We start from the raw sequence: 17,307 nt of genomic DNA, 5'->3' as shown, positions 1-17,307 counted from the left end.
TCTTGCATGAGGGTACCAATTGTGATTGCTGGTTATGAATAGAAGTGAAAAAAAGTCCTGGGTGTTAGTGACAGAGCAGGAAATTGCCCAAGGCGTGTATCCTACTTTGCATATAAACGACAGGTCTCTGTTCAGCTGTTCTCACTAAACAGTTCTACAGTTAATATTTCTACTTGTCCTATACACACATGCAGTGCGCTGCCACGACAGAATTAACTTCCTCTTGTACTCCAGAGCAAGAAGGTACCAAGATTCACTGGTATTCAGTTTTGTTGAGCTGATGTCCTCTGAGGGGCGTATCTAGGTTGTTCTGATACTGCAGCATTAATATCAGATGTTTTGTTTCAAGGCATTTTAAAATGTCATGGTTCATACTTTAGCAGTTGTCATTGAAGTGGATCTAACAGCAGATTGCCAGTATCTAGTTTGAAAAGACCAAGATTAGGAGCTTCTGTGCTTTTCCATGTTGAATTGACAAACTGGATTGGTGGACTCAGTTATGCAAATAGTAACACAGCAGACTGTTGATTATTAATGGCTCTTAATACTTCGTTCTCACCTTGTGAAGTGATGGGATTGTGTTGTACCTGCTTGATTCACCTCCTCTTCCACCTTTTCTGTGCACAACAGCAGGGGTATTTTATGATGAGTATTTTGCTTCCTCTGTATAACATTCAACAGGATAAAAGCACCTAAATAAAAAACAATGAACTCTTGAATGTCTTATGCAATGGCCTGTGGTTTAGCTGGTTTTTGGCAATCTTTGTTACAAGTTTAACACTTACTGTGTGAGTAATTTTTTTCCTGAATAGCAGATGGACCTGGCATTCTTTTTTCCCTTTTCAGCTATTAAACAAGAAAAGAAGTCAGTTCATTAGATGTGGCGCTATGTGTACAGCTTCTGTCAAGCTGACTTCTCATTATTGCTCCAAGACTTTCAGTAGTTTCTGAGTTGGAACTTATTTAGGAACGAGAGTGTGTAATGAGTTCTTGCTGGGCAGAAGGTATTTGCAGTGGTGGATTTAAAGAGGGGCTTTTGGAAATGCAAGGTAGACAGACCCACTTGAATGTGGTTTCTGCATTGCTTCTTGCGCTCTTCAGGGCCTGCACTGTTCTGTGTGTCCCAGGGTGAAGAAGGGAAAGAATGAAATACTGAAAAGTAGATTGTACTGGGAATGGTTTTGCTGGAGATTGGTACATATAAGCATTCTTTAAGAGGAAAAGTGCTGAATGCTTCTGAAGCAGCAATAACCAAATAGCCTTGGCTTTAATAGTTTTGTTTGTAGAGTTATACAGGCTAATGTGAGATAAGACCAGATTCTCTTGTGCTTAATGTATGGATGTGGCAACTTAAAATATAAAGTCTGTCTTTGCAGTGCTGCTGTTACTAGTAGGTTAGTTCTGCTTTCTCATTTTGTCCTGTGTTATAGGTGCTTTTAATCTGACATGGGTGGGCTTATTTCTGACACAATTGCACAGAAATCTTTAAAAATAATTAGTCACTGAGTCATGACAGATGAACAATAATGCACAATAACACTTGTAGATAATTTGTTTCTAGATTTCTCTCCAAACTTTACATAGGTAATATTAACACAGTTAATTTTTCTTGAAATAAAATGGATGGAAGTTGAGAGCTGTAGGGAGAGCACATGTTCATCTAGACTAAAGCACCATGTGGTAACATTATATTTCTTTCCACAAACATTTGACTAGTATAATTATTTACATGGAACAGCAATTTAGTAAAACTTCTTGCTGTACTGTATTTCATTGGACATGAGATACATTTTCTGCAGTATTTATAGCTGTAAGTACGAAAAACGCTTCTGTTTTTAAAATGTAGGCAACAGCAATACTTCGGACTGCTATTAATCAGTTTTCTCTCTGTGTTTCTCCTACCCTTTCCTTTTTTTTTCCTAGGTGCATTTTACCTGGTATTTGAATATATGGACCATGACTTGATGGGACTGCTGGAATCTGGTTTGGTTCATTTTAATGAAAATCATATTAAATCTTTTATGAGACAGCTGATGGAGGGCTTGGCCTATTGCCACAAGAAGAACTTTTTGCACAGAGATATCAAATGTTCAAATATTCTACTAAATAATAGGTATGGATATTACTTAAAAGTATGTAACAAATATTGTATGTTAATGACATCTTTAAATCATTCTCTTAGTCTTCACATTTCACCTGCTTGGAGTCATTAGCAAAATGTATTTTTTCACTTGCCTAGTTTCTTTAAAATCAGTTGCAGAATACTAATCTGGTAATGTTCCTGCTTAGCACTGGAACCTACAGATGTGTGTTATACTTAATCTGTGTTAAAACAGAAGACTCAAGTTTTAATCCTGCCAAGTCAGAGTACTGGGGAAAAATTCTTAGTTCAAATACATTAAAACAGAATTGTAGGACTTAAGTGTTTGATGTGTATTCTTTCTGCAATCTCATTCCATGATCAAAGTGTAGCTAGGCTGGTTCTTCATGACAATTCTGAGGTCCTTGTCTTCATCAGTCAGGATAATGCTTTAAAGAGTATTTGATCAGGCATGTTCAAACATGCTTCAACTTGCAGTTATTACTGTAATCAAAGGGGGAGAAAAATTTGTTTCTTACTACTTTTAACATGTGGTAATTGCAAATCATATTAGTAAGCATGGTGTTTTCGGTACGCAGCAGCAGCAACAAATAAAAAGCTAGCATGAAGGTAGTGGATGACTTCATTACAAACGATTGTGCATCAAAACCTGGAGTACTAAATCCAGGGAGCAACTGTAAGCAAGGTTTATAACAGCAAAAAAGGGTATTGTTATAAAAAGAGCAGGTAGGCAGCTTCTGGGATTTGTCGTCACAGGATTTTTTCTGGGTGGTGTCAGGAGTTTCAAAAAAGATGAGACACATTCAAAGATAGAATCATTAACACCTGCTAATGGGAACAGACACGGGTACCTGTTTTAGCATCCTTAACAGAATGGTTGTGGGTCATGGTTGAGGAAGGTGAGCCCCAAAGGCAGTGGTTTCACATGTTCTCCCTAAACATCTACTGCTGTTGTTGGATATTAAATATTGGGCCAAATGGATCAAGGGTCTGTTTTGGTAGGCCTGGTTTTCTCCCAGCTTTCTCCAAATTAAATTTTCTATTTCCTCCTCCTTTTTCCCTTAGAGCGAACTAACATTAGACGGTTTTCAGCTCTGTATCCTACTGCAGTGTTGCCAGATTATGATACAGACTCTTAAAACAGATGTACACGATTCTGCCCATTACTCACTGTGCCCATACATCTAATCTTATTACCTGTAATCTCCAGGGTTAATGTTTCTCTGTCTGTCTTTGAGAACAGAGAAGCTGGGTGTAACCTCACAGTGGAGAAGAGTGCATTGTGGTAGAGGAGGAGCTTGTTGTTTTACTGTGCTCTCCAATCCAGGAGAGCAATTAGAGAGTTGGGTTTTTTTTCCCTAGGATAGTGTCTCAGCGTCCTTAGATTTTTCCACCAGTAACAGAAAAATATTATAGTAGATCTGAATAATTTTAAGCCAATGTTTCAAAAATCCTATTACCAGTTACAGCCTGAAACCAAACATGTGGATTCTGTATCTTCTAGAATGCAACTTCAACGAATTTTTGAGCAAATACATTATCTTCCACAAATACCTTCTAAGTAATATGCATGTTAATTTGAGGGGAACATTTCTTTGTTTATGTGGGTTCTCCAAGAAATCAGAGCACACATCTGAGGAGAAAAGTGGATGGAAATTATGTATATTTTATTCTCACAAAATGGTCATGCTAGCAGCGAATCCTGCCATAATTTGATAAAATGTATTTGAAAGTGGTGGGAGTTCTAAAAGCTCATCAGTACGGAAAAGAAAAACCGCATATAACAGTCCAGCATTCGTTTCATGTATTAGAGAAGCTTGCAGATAGCTTTCTGTTTGAATCATCCAGGCTTTACAAATAGCTTGAATTTGTGCTCATTGAGCAGTGCCTTTTGGCTGTGGGAACTGCCAGGCAAAAGCTCTGTATCTTCTACTCTTCCCCTCCTATATGGGAAAACTCAGGAATGGGTTAGGGGTTGTGTCATTCAGCAGGTTGGCTGCTGACAAAAACAGAAGCCCTTATTTGGTCAGTCATACTGATTTAAAGGCTCTATTTAAACTGTACAAGAGCAGAGCAGGACTTTGATGGCTTCCTCGAAGGAAGTATGATTGTTGATAGTTGTTTGTTGTACAAATGCTCATGCTAGCAGTAAGGCCTGAGAAAATAGCAATTTCTGCCTTCAGTTTTTTACTGCAGAGTTATGGACTTGAATATTTTATGGGATAGACCTAAATTTTGACTGACATCCAGTGATGTAAAAGCCATTTGATACGCATACTAATTTTGCTTACTTGTCTTTGCTATTCAGTAAGTCAGCATACTGTTTACTGAAGAGATGCAGAGATTGTGAAGTATTGCCTCCTCATTAATGTGGTTTGGTGAAGATCAGTTGCAGCTCTTTTAGTCTTAAACTTTACCTGATTTGGGGGTGGAAAACTTAATAGGATTAACTACTAAATAATTATTTGCTTTTTCCACCAGAGGGCAGATAAAGCTCGCAGATTTTGGGCTTGCTCGGCTGTACAACTCTGAAGAAAGGTAAGATACAATTATACTGTGAAAAAGCATTCAGAATTTTAATCTTTTTGCATAACTATTATGAGAGCCAGAAGACTGTTTTGTTTAGAGGAAATGTTACTGTACTGTAATACAAGTAATTGCTTAGGAAATTGAAAGAAATACATGTTGTCTTACACTGCGTAAAACCACAAAAGCCTCTTTGTGCAAGTGTATTGCTTTTCCAGGTGTTCTGGATAAATAACGGTAGAGACTGGCCCTACATTGATTGGAAATTCAGTTACAGTCTTAAGTTTCTGGTCCTGTAAACCTAAGATATATTTCTTCTGTTGGTATACCAAAAACTTTATTTAGGAAAAGCAAATTTTTTTTTTGCTGACACAAAGTAGCATAGAGTTCCTATTCAAAAAGCATTACTTTCATGTAAGATTTAACCTTACATTTCAAGAGGTTCATTGTATTCTTTAGGCAGTCAGTGCTGTTGAATCTGCTGGAAACAGAAATACAAGTTTAAATAAAAGTTATTCTGAAACTTCTTGTGACTTGAGCTTCTGTTGTTCTTGGCTTCATTATGCTCATACTCCAGGAAACAGGTGCACAGTTTTTTATGATCAAGAACTTTGCAATGTGTCACGTGGAACTGATTTTTCAAAATTCAAACTGAACGTTCGCTACAGTAGTATATCCATGAGGTCGTTGGATACAGAGATGGTTGGATACCTGAGCTTACTTTGATTTCTGCATGTCTGATTTGGGAAATAATATTGATAATGCTAATTTTGTGGGTTTATTGTGTTCTACAGAGCTCTTAGGTTGTTGATAAACATGATAGCATTAGTTTCACTGAGCTGTTGTCTCTGAACTGTAATTTCAGGAGAATATGCGTAAGTACAGTTATGAAAACTGTTATGAAAGTTATGAAAGTTGAGCACAATAGCAGAATGAGATAATCTTAAGCAGCTCCTAGCTAACTATTTTTTGTTTGGATGTAGTTAATAAAAGGATGTTGTCCTACCTTGTTTTAACATGCACCAAACTGCCCTGATGTTGGGTTTTTTTCCCCCTTTGGTTTACCATGTTTTGCTTGAGTTTTTTTTAATGTCTGTTTTTAAATGAATTTAAATTTTGTTTGTAAAACTCACTGTTCATTAAGGATTAAAAGTGCTGTGTCCTTATAATGCAAACAACAGATTTTATGGTACATCAAACAGCAGCATTATTATGCCATTATGCATAAATGCAACCAAGATCAAAATTAAATTAATCTAGCTAATAGAATTGCCAGTTGAATTTGGGAAAATAATTAGAATCTCATTCGTAGATTTTGGACAATTCTTTTGTCATTCATTTTCCTTCTGATCTGCAGTAACAGATGTAATTAATGTATATCAAGTGTATAATAGCTGCTCTTTTTAATTAATTAACTTTGCATTTAGCTTGCTATTGTTTAGAATTTAATATTGTTTGAAAGGGTACAGAATGTAGTTGCGGCATAATGGGGAGGAAATAAAAATTTAAGTAAATTCCCATTGGTTGTTGTAACTGTGCTCCTTTAATTGTTGTTCTGGTGGATTTAACATATTTGGAGTAGGAGATATGACAGATTGCATGACAAGACAGCTGTTCAAATGAAAACCACCATATACTAACATATAGGAGCAATGTATCTGTAGAGATAGTCCATACCATATAAACATTTCATAGAGGAATACTTGATTCAGAGATAAATATGATAAGTTATATGGTAAATGATGGGATTGTTTCCAAAAACAATATTTTTTTAACCTTTTTAAAATGAATTGGGGAGTGCCTTAATGAAAAAAAAGACTCAGATGATTTTGCAGAAATGGTACCTGTGCTACTGAGAATGTTATAAGAGCTTGTTAGGCTTTATTTTATGGTCAATCACACTTAATGTTACTCTGCTTTCCATTTGGAGTAACCTAGTGTTGGTAAGAGTGAGTTGTTACAACTGAAAGAATTCTGGGATGACTTTTCTGTTTTCCATTCTGAACTGTTCTTTCTGTAGTTCCGCCTATGCACAAAACAAAATGTGTGTCTAAGTAGAAATCTTTCCTTTAGTGGGAGAGTGGAAAGGATTATTCACAGTGACCAAAATTTTCTGGTTAGAGCTGTGGAGAATTAAAGATGTTGTGAAATACAGGAAGATACTAGAAGCATTCCAGGCTTTGGAGTCAAAATTGTTGAATTATATAGTTCCAGAAAAAGGCTTTGTCTCTTTTGCTGGTACTTAGAGAGGGAAAAGTGACTTTTTTTCTTCTTTTTAAAATGCTTGCAGAGGTTTTTTATTCAGTATGGTAATAATCAATAGTTGCCTGAGAATTACTGTTTTTATCTAGGCATGTACTGCTCCTGAAATGACTAGCAATGTAATAAATATACAGTATTGCTTTCTGAATAATAATTGAGATACCGAATTCACATAGTATCGAGGTGCTGTGTGATTATTACTTTTATCTTCAGTCTGACCTTCTGTAGCCTTCATCAGGCAATTGTGTTTGCTTTTGTGCAGTTACAGCTTTGAAGGACTAAAATTAGGAGAGTGGAAGATTGTACTGTTCAGAAACAGCGTCACAGAAGTAAAGTCCTTAAGGTATCATTTTTTTCAGAAGTGTGATCATACTGAAATGATAGTCCTCTCTTTTTCCTCCTCTCAACAGCCGACCATATACCAACAAAGTCATTACATTATGGTATCGGCCTCCTGAACTTCTGCTTGGGGAAGAAAGATACACACCAGCAATCGATGTCTGGAGCTGTGGGTAAGAGTTTGGACAGAAGTATAGCAAGGATAAAAACAAGCCAAAAATCAAACTTAAGTGTTTCTATCTGTATTGAAAGCCATAATCACGGAATTATGCAAAACTATTTTGCAGCTGTATCCTGGGTGAACTTTTTACAAAAAAGCCGATATTTCAAGCAAATCAAGAACTTGCTCAACTGGAACTCATAAGGTAACTTGCAAGCACTGGTACATAGCAGGTGCTTTATAAACTGATAGGTTTCTTTTTTTAGTGTTAAAGTCTGAGATAATGCACTGCGAACCTTTGCAAGTGCTCGGTTACTGCCCTGAGTGAGATGTTAGAGGTTTTCACTGGCATGTAACACAAGTGACTTTGGCACAGACATGAAGGTGTTTTTGTCAGTGTTCTGTGTTCCTAGCAGTGTAAGTTGATGAGTAAGACCTGTTTTTGTAGAATAGCTGGAGTTGCCTATTACTGAAATTGTAAAGAGAGAGTAATCAAAATGGCCGTTTTTTTAAGGTGATGTTGCAACGTGCTTGCAGCAAATCAAAATGAGAACACAGACAATAATAAGGACAAGCGAGATTTGGGAGGAATAGGTATTTGGCACGCTGCTGGCGTTGAGTTCTTGTTTCAAACCTACCACATACACACGTAGGCTTTATTACTTTTGTGGGAATATATCTGTTCCCTTAAAAACTGCCAGATGTTTGATGGAGTTTTTAAATGTTAAATTTTAAAAAGAAAAATTCTGTTTTTTCCTTGTTCTCAATAAATCATAGAATCCTAAGTACTTAATTCAGTGGAACCAGAGCATCTTTTTCTTTCCCTTTATTCAGCAAGCAAAAATTGCTCTTGATTCTGAAATCTTGATTCTGAAATTGACATTGTAAATGAGGAGGGGTGCTCTTCCTAGAAACAAGGGGAAAAGAGGGTGAGTCCTACAGAACTTGCAGAATGTGAACAGTAAATGGTCAAACTAACTTAATAAAACAAAATTACAAAGTTATTTATGGAGATTTTTCCAAAACAGATGAAACAGTAGCATGTTTCTGTGTAATGTGTAATTAGCTGACCTGAGAAAATGAAGTATTTAGGAGATGCAAAGCATATCAATGGTTGTTTCTGGCATAAGGAGAATTAAAACTCCTGAGTTTGGGAATTTCTGGTTTTGAGCACTAGAGGGCATTGAAGCACATGAGAATGAGTTGTGAAGTTTTTCTTTCTTTGTGTTGTACCTCTGGTACAAAACCCTAAAACTTTGTGATTTCCTTCTGATGGAAGCTTCTGTTTGTAGTTCATTTTTCCTCTTCACTGATGTTATGCATTTTTTTCTGTGGTGAGCGTAATAGATCAGTTTTATCAGTATCTCTGCTGCAATCATGTTGCAGTCGACAATTCTACATTTTCTAGCTTTAATGTTCAAAGAGCTGAAGTAAATTCTGATAGTAAGAGATTTATTATTTTTATTTTCCCTCCTGAAAGTTACATACCCCAACCAGCATAAAGTCAGGTTGGTTTGCATAGCACTTGGGGCATAACTAATAGATCATTAGGTCTCTTACACTAACAATTTAAATCTAATAAAAAGGAAGGCTGAACTAGGGAAATGTATTTGCAAAATGTCCTTTTATGACTGCCTGCATCAGAATTTGAAACCTTGCATCTATGGACATGCCTTTTTAATTCTTCTGCTCAGAAGTCTGGTGCTGACCAACCTGTTCTTAGCCATCCTGGGTTGGAAAAAAGGATGGGGATGGAGTGTGAGGCATAAGACTATGGGCAACTCCATTTATGGAGATAGGTGAGGCTTGAGATGTAAAACTCCTAACTGAAATAAAAAATATGGAAGTTTTCTGGTGGTTTCTGCTTTTGAGATGTACTGAGTTTGAGTTTTTCTCTTATGTCTTCAGTGTTAAGTAAATTCTCAGTGAAATAGCTTTTTCAGCTATTTGGTATATCTTTCTTCAATGGTGTTGGGAGCTAAGGGCATAAAAGTTACTGTAAATGTGGGCAATCCAGTTCTTCAAGTCAGATATCTGCAATACTCTTCAGATGTAGCTGGTTAAGTTTTTCAAAACATTTATGTGGAGGATGTGTGGGCTGGGCTGGGGCAGAAACAGTGAATTTAGTCTGTGTGGGGTGGTTACCCTGTGTAGACAATTCACCATTATTTAATGATATTGGGCCTTTGACAGTGGAGGAATTTAGGCTAAAAGTAACCTGAGCATTAAAATTGAAAATTATTTTTGTTTTCACTGTACATTCATGAACAAAAATGACAGCTGTGCTCACTTGTGGTTTTGGATCTCATACACTTTTTTCCCTTCTTTTTGGTACAGCCGAATTTGTGGAAGTCCTTGTCCAGCAGTGTGGCCTGATGTTATAAAATTAGCTTATTTCAACACAATGAAACCAAAGAAGCAGTATCGTCGAAAACTGAGAGAAGAGTTTGCTTTGTAAGGATGAAGAATTAGTTTAGTCAACTATAATAATGTTACATTTTCCCAGAGACTTTATGAACTGCAGTATTTTCCAGAGAATGAATGTAGATTGAGTGTAAAGAAAAGTGGCTTTAGATTCTTGTCCCTTCCCGTGATACCCCTAGAATTTGTATTAACCCTTACTTAATAGGAGCTTCAAGAAGAGGAAAGAAGGCCCTAAAATTTCAACCACCTGTCAACTTTCACCTAAGGAAACATTTGTTTGATACACCTGCTTGTTGCCTTGTCCAAAAAACAGCTAACAGTACTTAATTGCTTTTTATTAGTAAAACTGGCTACAGCAAGATATGTAATCTGGTTAACATTACAGTCTTTTGGGTCATAACCTCATTCAACATAGAGGGGTTAGCTGAACCACATGTTTTAAAGTACTACCATTGAACTAGTTTTGTGCATATATTACAAATGAAAGGTATAGAAAACAGCTGTAAGCTTATTTTAAAGGGTTTGTTCCCCTCCTTCAGTTACAGTGGGTTTCAAGAGAAATGCGTTGTCCTGTTCATACTAATGAGACTAATATCTCTAAAGCAGTAGAAGTATTGTCCATGGATCAATCAAAAGTGCAACTCCCTGGTGGTAAATTTCAAAGTGAAAAGTAACAATATAGTCTTGGCTTAAAAATGTGGGTGTGCTTTTTTGTTAAGGACAAGCTTTCAATCAGTTAAACAACACACAGCGAAGAAGGCTTGGATTATATAATAGCATAGGTAGTAAAAGTTGAAGTTTGTTTCTGCCTCTTACTATCAAGCTCAGGTTGTGGGTGTGTTTTGTTAGTATGTAAATTACCTGAGGAATTAATGATAAGTTGTATTGGAAGGGATGTGTTCATTAAAATTTTGCACAGAAGTGTGTGATACAAAATAAACATGTGACGCTTTCCTCCATTTTGCACTTTTGTAGCATCCCACCAGCTGCATTAGATTTATTTGATTATATGCTTGCCCTGGATCCCAGCAAGCGCTGCACAGCTGAACAAGCTCTTCAGTGCGAGTTTCTGCGAGATGTGGAGCCATCTAAAATGCCTCCTCCAGAGTAAGTGATTTCCATTGGTAGTGCTACTGACCTCTAGGAACTGTGAACATTCACTGATTTCATTAAGTTCATTGTGGTTCAGTAAAAGGAGATGGTAGCAGAAATGTTGATATATACAATTGTTGAAAGGTGATTTTGCAGTTAAATGCTCGTGTAGCTAAGTGAATCTCACACATCATAGCAGTGGTAGTGAGGATCTGAGAATTGATTCGTCATTCCTAGAACTAGTCATTGGTGTACTGCCTTTAAAGAAAATACTCTTCTATGAATGTTTCTGATATTTAAAAAACATTATTTCCCTTTTATCTCTGCTTATCAGTGTCTACTTTCTCCAAGGGTTTTGAGGTCCTCCATGAATCTGAAGTGCCTTCTTTGATGGCACAATGACACTGGGTATAGAATTCTGTACAGGTACCTGAGAGTTAAAGTGAAGTACTGTAAATTGTTTCCTGAGCCATTTGAGTCTTGGTTTTACAGGCACAACAAGTGACATTGTGCATGGTTGTTCCCGTCAGTTTCTCCAGAACAAATGTATTGCAATGTCCTGTAGAATTTTTGCAATGACTTTGCAGTTTTTTTCATCAGTACAAATCCTACTGGAGCATGCCCTTAGCAAAACAATGAAAAAGTACTAGAGAATCTGCAGGTCTCATTTTTTTCTTCAATATATGTGTCAGAACATAGAACCTTTAATATTGTTTGAGTAAACTGAACCTTCAAGGCAGCCTGTACTGACTTCTTTTTAATTCAGTACCTACTGGGAAAAAATATTTGAGTTTTATCTAAGGATTTTATTTAAAAGTAAGTCTTTTAAGACTTACCTGTTAAATACACAAGGTTGTTACACAGAATCCCGGAATGCGTGACATGGGCAGGGACCACAGTGGGTCATCTGGTCCAACCTCCCTGCTTATGCAGGGTCATCCCAGAGCACATGGCACAAGACTCTGTCCAGATGATTCTTGAATATCTCAGTGAGGGAGACTCCACAACCTCTCTGGGCAAATGTTACTAATGTTCCTGAAACATGAGGTGAAGAGGTTTCATTGCCTGAATATGACTATATCACTGTGTGAAATTCAGAAATCAGCGATATCAGCCTGTTTGCTGAAGCCTCAGAATCACTTGTACACTATGTTGCTTATGTGCATTTTAAAGTAAATGAATGGGAAGATCATCTAAAGGGATGTGGTAATGCATCCATTCTAGAAGCTGGTATATGGAAATTCAAAATAAAGTAGTCACTAGTGTCCTTTTAAAAATTAAGAGGAACCATACACACTTCTGGCATAGCACAGGAAAGTGGTGACTGTTCTCTTGAAAGACTGAAGTTCTGTTTTGGGAAGGAGCAGCTGTTCATTCAAAAAAAGTGACATGCTGATTGCAAAGACCATAGGATACTTCTCACAAGGAATTCTTTCTTCCAGTTGTTTTTCAGAAAATATTTGGCAGGTGGAGGGAGAGAATAAAGGAAACAGTTGTCATAATTGCCTTTCCAAGCATCTCTTGTCATCTGTCAGCTAATTTTTCCATGTTCCTGTGTGACGGAACTGCTAAGACAGTTAATATATAATAGGAAAACATAAACCACTATTTTTATTACTTATCTCAGTATTTTTGTTATCTGTGGATGAGTCTTTGTGTTCCTCAGGAAATCAGAATTGAGATGCCTGCAGGGAGCTGTAATGGAAGGACAGAATTGGTGGCAGATAAGTTTCTTTGGAGAATCTTGCCTCTGCATTCATATGTCTTAAAGGAATATCTCTTGTTCTTTGTGGTATCCCAGCTTTGCTAGTGTGAAGTGCTATTTATTCATGCAACTTATTTCTGCAACTTTGTTTTTTTCACCCCCCATGCTTTCTTGGTTGCCTGAGCTGTACACTGTAAATACTAGGTAGTCATGTCTGTTGCTGTGGACAAATATTTGACCTAATGACTCAGGAGTACTTTTACAAGCAGACAGAAGGACCCTGAAAAAAACACTTCATATTGATAACTTAGTTGTCTGATAGTATGCAAATTGTATTTCATAGCAACTGTGCAGCAGTGATTTTGAAGTCTTGAATTACACAAATAATCAGGAAAATTATTCTCATTTTAAGATACTTTTTTACCTTCTCTGCCTGAAGGACTTGTGCTTCTGAAAGAGGCACTCAGGAGATTTCAGCCAGAAAAAGCAGGTTTGAGATTTTGCTGGCTTTTGAATGTTTCCTGATATATTTCTGAGTTCCAGTAGGTTCACCTTTCAAAAGTTACATTATGTATAATTCAAGTATTTTTTTTTACCAGTATGGTGTAAAACAATTTAAAAAATATGGATAAAATTTATTATCTCCAATCATTTTTTGCAGCCTTCCTTTGTGGCAGGATTGCCACGAGCTATGGAGTAAGAAACGCAGAAGACAGAAGCAGATGGGCATGACTGATGACTCTACAGCAGCTAAAGTCCCTAGGAAAGATCTGTCTCTAGGCATGGATGAGAGCAGAACCAACACCCCACAAGGCATGCAAACTTCTTCCCAACTCAAAACTCAGGGCAACTCTAGTGTAGCACTTGGTCAGTAATATTTTCAGTTCTTATAATTACCTACTACTTGGATTACACCTCTAAAAATTCTAGATGTTATTTGCATAGTATTGACGTCTCCTGGATTCTTGAGGGAGGAACAGTATTGTAAGTTAAATCTTGGTTACAAAAGATTTACCTTTGCTTTTGGAAACTTAAGTGTTCCTTTCCAATTTTACCTAGCTTTTCAACCTGGTTGGAGCAACTATCTTGCTTTCACTGTGTTTTGAGGGGATTTTAATTCTTGCTTATCTGTAATTCTTTTGTGATTCCACAAGCTAGTGGCTGTTCGAAGTTTTTCACGTCATTAGATAGGATAAGCTTTATTGCTATTGATAAACTGATCAGAAGGCTGACTTTAAAACAGTCATAATTTCAAATGGAACAGGTACCATCTGCTTATTATGTTAGTCTTAAGGAAGTTGTTTAAAAAAACAAACAACAACAAAAACACCACCAAGAAACAAAACAAACCCACAAACAAACAAAAACCACAAGCCTCTAAAACCACATCCCCCAGAAGCTGGTATAATGTGAATTAGCTACCTCTGTGAATTGTGCAGCCAGTAATTCTGAAACTTAACCAAAGTATCTTGCTTGAGACAAGTTTTACAAATACAGCAAAAAAAGTAATGATTGTGATATGGGGACCATTTGAGATACTCAGCAATTAAGTGATAGTCTCACAAAATATGTAGAAATACAGAGAGTAGCACCACCAAATAGATACCTATAAGTTTAATGTAGATCGTTTTTGATTGTGCGAAGTGACCATAAATCCTATGGCACTGATAGAGGAGGTCAGCTGAAAAACAAACAGTTCACGCATTCATAGCACCTGACAATTCTTTAATACTAACCATCTTGAATCAACACTTAATTTAACTGTGGAGCAGAGCTCCAAATACTCTTTGCAAAGACATATAGAAAATCGTTACTTTGGTAATATTTTATTCCAATTTATTGCCTCTTGCTCCATTCATCTGGTTTCTCAGTGTAAGCCAGCTGTGACCTTCTGCTAATCCGTTTGTTTAGGCTAAAGTTTTGGCAGCATTTTCAAGAATGACTTCCTGTAACTCTTTCTCCCATAAATCAAACTACATTAGAAGTTTGAAGAGTCCAAAGGATAGTTGTTATTTTCTTTGTGCTTTTATTACAAAACAGCCCAATGAGAGACTGTTGTTAGTCATTAATACTGACCATGCAAAATAAACTAAGCAAATAGAGAAGGAATCATTCAGATCTATACTGCTGTTTACCCATATGTACATAGGAAAATATAACTAGATAGAAAGAAGACAGTTTAATTTTCAGTGGAGCATAGAGGTGTTTCCTGTATTAAACAAAACACTTCTGGAAGCCTGAATGCACCTTAGATAATATTATCAATAAGACACATCATAAAACTCCATGACCAAATGCTTGCTTTAGCCAAAACTCTTGCATTTGTTTCTAAACACCTCAAAAGGAGAGGTTAAAAAGACATTGGATCAATTGCTAATGTTCTGATTCATGAATGAGACCCCTGGTTATTGCATTTTGCAATTTAATTTAATTGTCAATAATTTTGCTATGACAGATTTCCCAGAATAAAGTTTCCTGTTGGAATGAACTTAAAGCTAACCAAAGAGTATGGAATAGGTCGATTAGTTTCTCTGTCTGGCATTTTTCTGATGAATTTTCACTGAGAGTCAGAGAAGTTTTAATGTTGAGTATACCACCCTCAGATGTAACAAAATCTTCTGTTAATCACATCTGAGTGAGAGCCAGCAGTACAAGCCGTAAGAAATCATGATTTATTTTTTTGTATTGCCAGATAGAACGTGGTTTATATTTATATAAATATACAAAAATTTTGAAGTCCCTGGATCCTGGTGCACATCCACAAGTAGAGTTGTGGGTTTTGCAGCACTTTCCAGCTGTCCTGCTCTTAAATCTTGCAAGACAAATACTTAATATTTTTGTGTGTTATGCATGGCTTTTAATCTGCTGTGGATTAGTATATTTTAAGCTAGCACAATGGCAAGGACAGAAGAGGAATAAATGTGTTCATGCTGACCTGCATTAAAAAAAATTCAGAGCTCTGCCAGCATGCTCACACACTCATTTTCTAATTTTTAACTACTTACTTCTCCAAGTCATCTACTCATAGGCCATGTTGAAGTCCATGCTGCTTCACTTCTTTCGAAATAAATCACCACAATGGGTATTTGAAGCTAAGAAACTACTTTGATATTCAACCTTCCTTATTCATATTCCCCTGCATCATCATAACCTGCTCTTATTTGTGGCAAATTCCATTTAATTGAATTAACTTTATACCATCGGATATTTCGTGCTACTGAGTGGTTGACTTCTTGTCCCTCAAAGTCAGCACTTCCTTTTGTATTTATACTGTGAGCTCCTGGGCCACCTGCAGCCAAGTCACTTATGCAGGTGTTAGAACCCAGATGCTGAATTGGAATGGGCTGGTATGTGACTGGAAATGGATTTTGCAGATGGCAGCTTTTTAACAAAGAGATGTGATATGTCAAAGATAGGAAATTTTGTGGGGATTGGAAATCTTACAGCTGCCTAGAGCAGGTGGCCTTAAGCCCCAGCTTAGTTATATTGTGGAAAATTGAGCTCTAGCTTGGTGTTTTTCCATCTGTCCAAGTGAATGTGTGCGCCTCATGGAAGTCACTTTCATTATATTGGATTTTGCTGTTCCATTTCCTATAGATACTCCCCCAAAAGCAGTTAATATGTAAAAGCATTCCATTTCTGTGTTGTCCAAACCCATGCTTTACCAGTTGTGTCAGCCATGCTGGATTAGTCGTCTTTAGAGTTTCTGATGCCAGTTCTAAATAATACTTAAAAACCCCTTTTTTGTCTTTAGCAAAAACAAGCACTGGACAGCAGTTAAACCAGAATGAAGTGGCAATCCTGCTAAACCTGCTACAGTCTAAAACAACTGTTAGTTTGGCACAGTTTGCTCAAGTATTGAATATTAAGGTAAACCCAGAGACTCAGCAGCAACTAAATAAAATAAATCTTCCTGCTGGAATTTTGTCAGCAGGTGAAAAACAGTCAGAACAGCAGCAGCAGCCGCCGCCACCTCCACCACCACCTCCAGAGCAGGAGCCTCTAAAACAGCCGATGGTCACGCAGCCCCCTGTGCCACCTGCTCAGCTGGGTCAGCCTAAAATTGAGACTGATGCTGCCCAGGCAGCTGTGCAGAGTGCATTTGCTGTTCTGTTGTCTCAGTTAATAAAGGCTCAGCAAACAAAACAAAAAGATTTTGTGTTGGAGGAGAAGGAAAATGGATCAGGAAATGAAGTGTCGTTACAACTCAGGCAGCCTCCAGAGCCCGCCACTCCTGTGTCTGTCAGCCGGGACGACGTGGAATCTCCAGCACCTGGCTACCCACATCTGATCAAGTCGTTATACATGTCTGCAGGTACTGAAGGCCTTTATTGCTAACCAGCAATAATAACCAGACCTGGAGCACTGGAGATGTAATAGTTTGGGGGTGGAGAATTAACATGTTTGCCTTATGCATCTATGTGAGGATAGGAGATTGAATTTATTTGGTCACATTTTACGTCCAGATCAGAGAATTTGTTTCTTAGTGTAACAGGTACCATGCAGACAGAGCAAACAGTGATCCCCAGCCTAAGAGGTACACAAGTACTAGTGATGAAACACTGATCTTTATTCTGGGGGGTTGGGGTTTTCTTAGTGGTGAGTGTGGTGGAGAGGACAGTCTTTTCTAGCAGATGCATAGATGTAATTTTCCAGTTTTGACTGTAAGTGTTTTGGTAAAGCTTATTTTGGTGAGCG

The 17,307-nt window shown here is 37.2% G+C and overlaps 1 protein-coding gene across 6 annotated transcripts in view; it reads left to right on the top strand.

Annotated features, from left to right (window-relative positions):
- CDK13 (cyclin dependent kinase 13) overlaps window positions 1-17,307 on the top strand; it is a 46,931-nt gene that overhangs the window by 23,785 nt on the left and 5,839 nt on the right. The window contains exons 6-13 of one of the 6 annotated variants that reach the window (XM_085051576.1): window positions 1,924-2,113; window positions 4,583-4,639; window positions 7,300-7,401; window positions 7,516-7,593; window positions 9,726-9,842; window positions 10,788-10,919; window positions 13,271-13,422; window positions 16,544-16,924. In XM_085051576.1, the coding sequence (XP_084907702.1) occupies window positions 1,924-2,113; window positions 4,583-4,639; window positions 7,300-7,401; window positions 7,516-7,593; window positions 9,726-9,842; window positions 10,788-10,919; window positions 13,271-13,422; window positions 16,544-16,924 (1,209 nt within the window). Of the gene's footprint in view, window positions 1-1,923; window positions 2,114-4,582; window positions 4,640-7,299; window positions 7,402-7,515; window positions 7,594-9,725; window positions 9,843-10,787; window positions 10,920-13,270; window positions 13,477-16,363; window positions 16,925-17,307 lie in introns of all 6 variants that reach the window. The other 5 variants (XM_085051575.1, XM_085051572.1, XM_085051574.1 and 2 more) reach the window with 5 other exon arrangements.

The sequence above is a fragment of the Lichenostomus cassidix genome, chromosome 2 (genome assembly GCF_008360975.1).
Source record: "Lichenostomus cassidix isolate B80296 chromosome 2, HeHo_3.0, whole genome shotgun sequence".
Lineage (NCBI taxonomy): Eukaryota > Metazoa > Chordata > Aves > Passeriformes > Meliphagidae > Lichenostomus > Lichenostomus cassidix.
The sequence above is the reverse complement of the archived record's forward strand: the minus strand, read 5'-3'. Positions and strand labels throughout refer to the sequence as shown.